The sequence below is a fragment of a genome, assembly GCF_019968985.1.
Source record: "MAG: Porospora cf. gigantea B chromosome Unknown PgB_NODE_5537_length_1853_cov_823.865, whole genome shotgun sequence".
NCBI classification, from domain to species: domain Eukaryota; phylum Apicomplexa; class Conoidasida; order Eugregarinorida; family Porosporidae; genus Porospora; species Porospora cf. gigantea B.
Genome location: NW_027179099.1, coordinates 1 through 1,853, shown reverse-complemented (window position 1 = coordinate 1,853; position 1,853 = coordinate 1). Strand labels below are relative to the sequence as shown.

Genomic DNA, 1,853 nt, shown 5'->3' with positions numbered 1-1,853 from the left:
GAGTCCCGTCGACGTCTAAGTGTTGTGTTGTTCTTTGTTAGGCCACCTCTCCTCAGTAGTGCCTGTTCTGTCCTCGAGTCTAGGATGTCGGTGTGTTAGTATTACTTTTATTTGCTTTGCAATACTGGAGCTACTAAAGCGGACGTATAAAGACACTAAAATATAGAACTCAGTAAGGCAAGCACAGCCCATATTGGCAGAGGTCCAATTATCACCTGAGTCCTCTCCTCGAACTTGAACCAACAATGAACTTGGTTCCACATAGCCTGTCGACAACCCAGAGACTTCTTTTCTCGACAGAGCTGAGCGCACTCCTCAAAACTTTTGAGCATAATTATCTCACATACTCTGTGTAGCGGGGAAAATCCTGGGAGTAAAGGCAGCTCATGTCCACAGCGTACGCGCCCCCTCGAGCGGGGAAAACCCGCTGAGGTCCATAAAGAGTCGCGAATAGGCAGCCCTGAGAATTAGCAGCTCGACGTAGAGATCCGCATTCCTTGTACACCTTCGTCTTTGTGCGAGGTGACCTGCGAGACGATTCTGTAAGTGTGGTCTCGGTACTCCTAGGGCTTCAGGTAGTACTTGGTATCAATCTCCTTAGCATTAGTTGCGACGGCCGAAGCCAGGAGCAATAGACTTATCAACATTACTGGTGACTGTTTTGTTATTTCTGCTCAGTTGATGACAGCACACCCCACGCAGCCGCATCCTGAGCTTTAGGACAAAGACGAACGAGTCAAGAAGCACCCCAAACAGTAAACAAATGGATGCAGCGTATCCCTGAGCATCTTCGACGGTAATTTATTCAGTAGAGCTACATGGCTGTCATCATCTCAACCGAGGTCCAGCTGCTCGTGGTACTCACGAAGACAAGTGATCAGCACTGACCCTGCCACAAGGCGCTCAAACCCAACGTCCAGTGCATCTGCCAGGTCATCTTCGAGCCCCTGGATCTTCTCAGTAGCCTGCGTTAGTAAAACGCGAAGCCGGGCAATTTCCAGAGTGCTGTACCGTGCCCAACCAAGCAGGTGCTGGTAGTCAGCCTTCATGAGGAGAGCCTCCATTGCGTCGAGGTCCACATGTTTTCGTTGCCCTTGCCGCAGGTGGAAATCTCTGAAACTCGTCAACATCGCGGCTCGAACCGTGGAAGTCGTTTCCTTTGTCGGGTCGGGCGGAAACTTCTGACAACTGTCGCAGCTGCCCCAGTGTCCTCGCATGTAATCTTCGACGTCAGCCTCCGCCCGCCATAACCGTCTATTACAATCGACGGCAGCGCGAGCCTTACTGCGAGCTTGCTGACATGTCATCGCGAAAAGAGCGATATACGAGAATCTTCTTCTCAGTAAACTGCAGACAAAAATGGTAGAAAACCTATGCCGTTCGCAGTCGCATATAACACGCTCATAAGATTCTTCACTGGTCACACGTTCAGCATTCGCACCTGTTAAGACAATTTAGAGCCTCAAAGGACTCCTCCAGTCGCTGAATCAGGGACTCCTCGGCCTTCCTCATCCAAACACGAGGATCGTAGCACTTCTTGTTGGGTTTGTCAGCGCCCTCGGGATTGCCGATCTGTCCTTGCAGGTATCCCTCCTTCTCCTTGTAGAAATTGAGCACACCCTTCCAGTAGCCCCACTGAGTGTCAGTGTCAATGTTCATCTTCACGACGCCATGTTCAAGAGCCTCCCGGATCTCATCACGAGTCGATCCGGAACCGCCGTGGAAAACGAATGTGCAGGGATTGGTCTTCTCGATATTGTGGTGCTCTCGGACGTATTTCTGGCAATCACCCAAGATAGAGGGCTTCAGTTGCACGTTGCCTGGAGCGTACACACCGTGGACGTTACCGAAGG

General features: G+C 51.0%; 2 protein-coding genes across 3 annotated transcripts; both read right to left on the bottom strand.

The window, feature by feature from the left end:
- Positions 1-833: 833 nt before the first annotated feature.
- On the bottom strand, positions 834-1,307 carry KVP17_004177 (uncharacterized protein; the record flags this gene model as incomplete). The annotated part of the gene is made up of 1 exon (XM_068522137.1): positions 834-1,307. One exon carries the CDS (start codon positions 1,305-1,307, stop codon positions 834-836), a length of 474 nt encoding a protein of 157 aa, XP_068373271.1.
- Positions 1,308-1,428: 121 nt separating this feature from the next.
- KVP17_004176 (uncharacterized protein) lies at positions 1,429-1,853 on the bottom strand (the record flags this gene model as incomplete). Of its 2 annotated transcripts, none has more annotated exons than XM_068522135.1 (1): positions 1,429-1,853. In XM_068522135.1, a coding segment is annotated over one exon (425 nt), but the record flags the coding sequence as incomplete, so codon positions are not given. The 2 variants fall into 2 exon arrangements, with proteins under 2 accessions (XP_068373269.1, XP_068373270.1); XM_068522136.1 differs by having other exon boundaries at positions 1,429-1,820.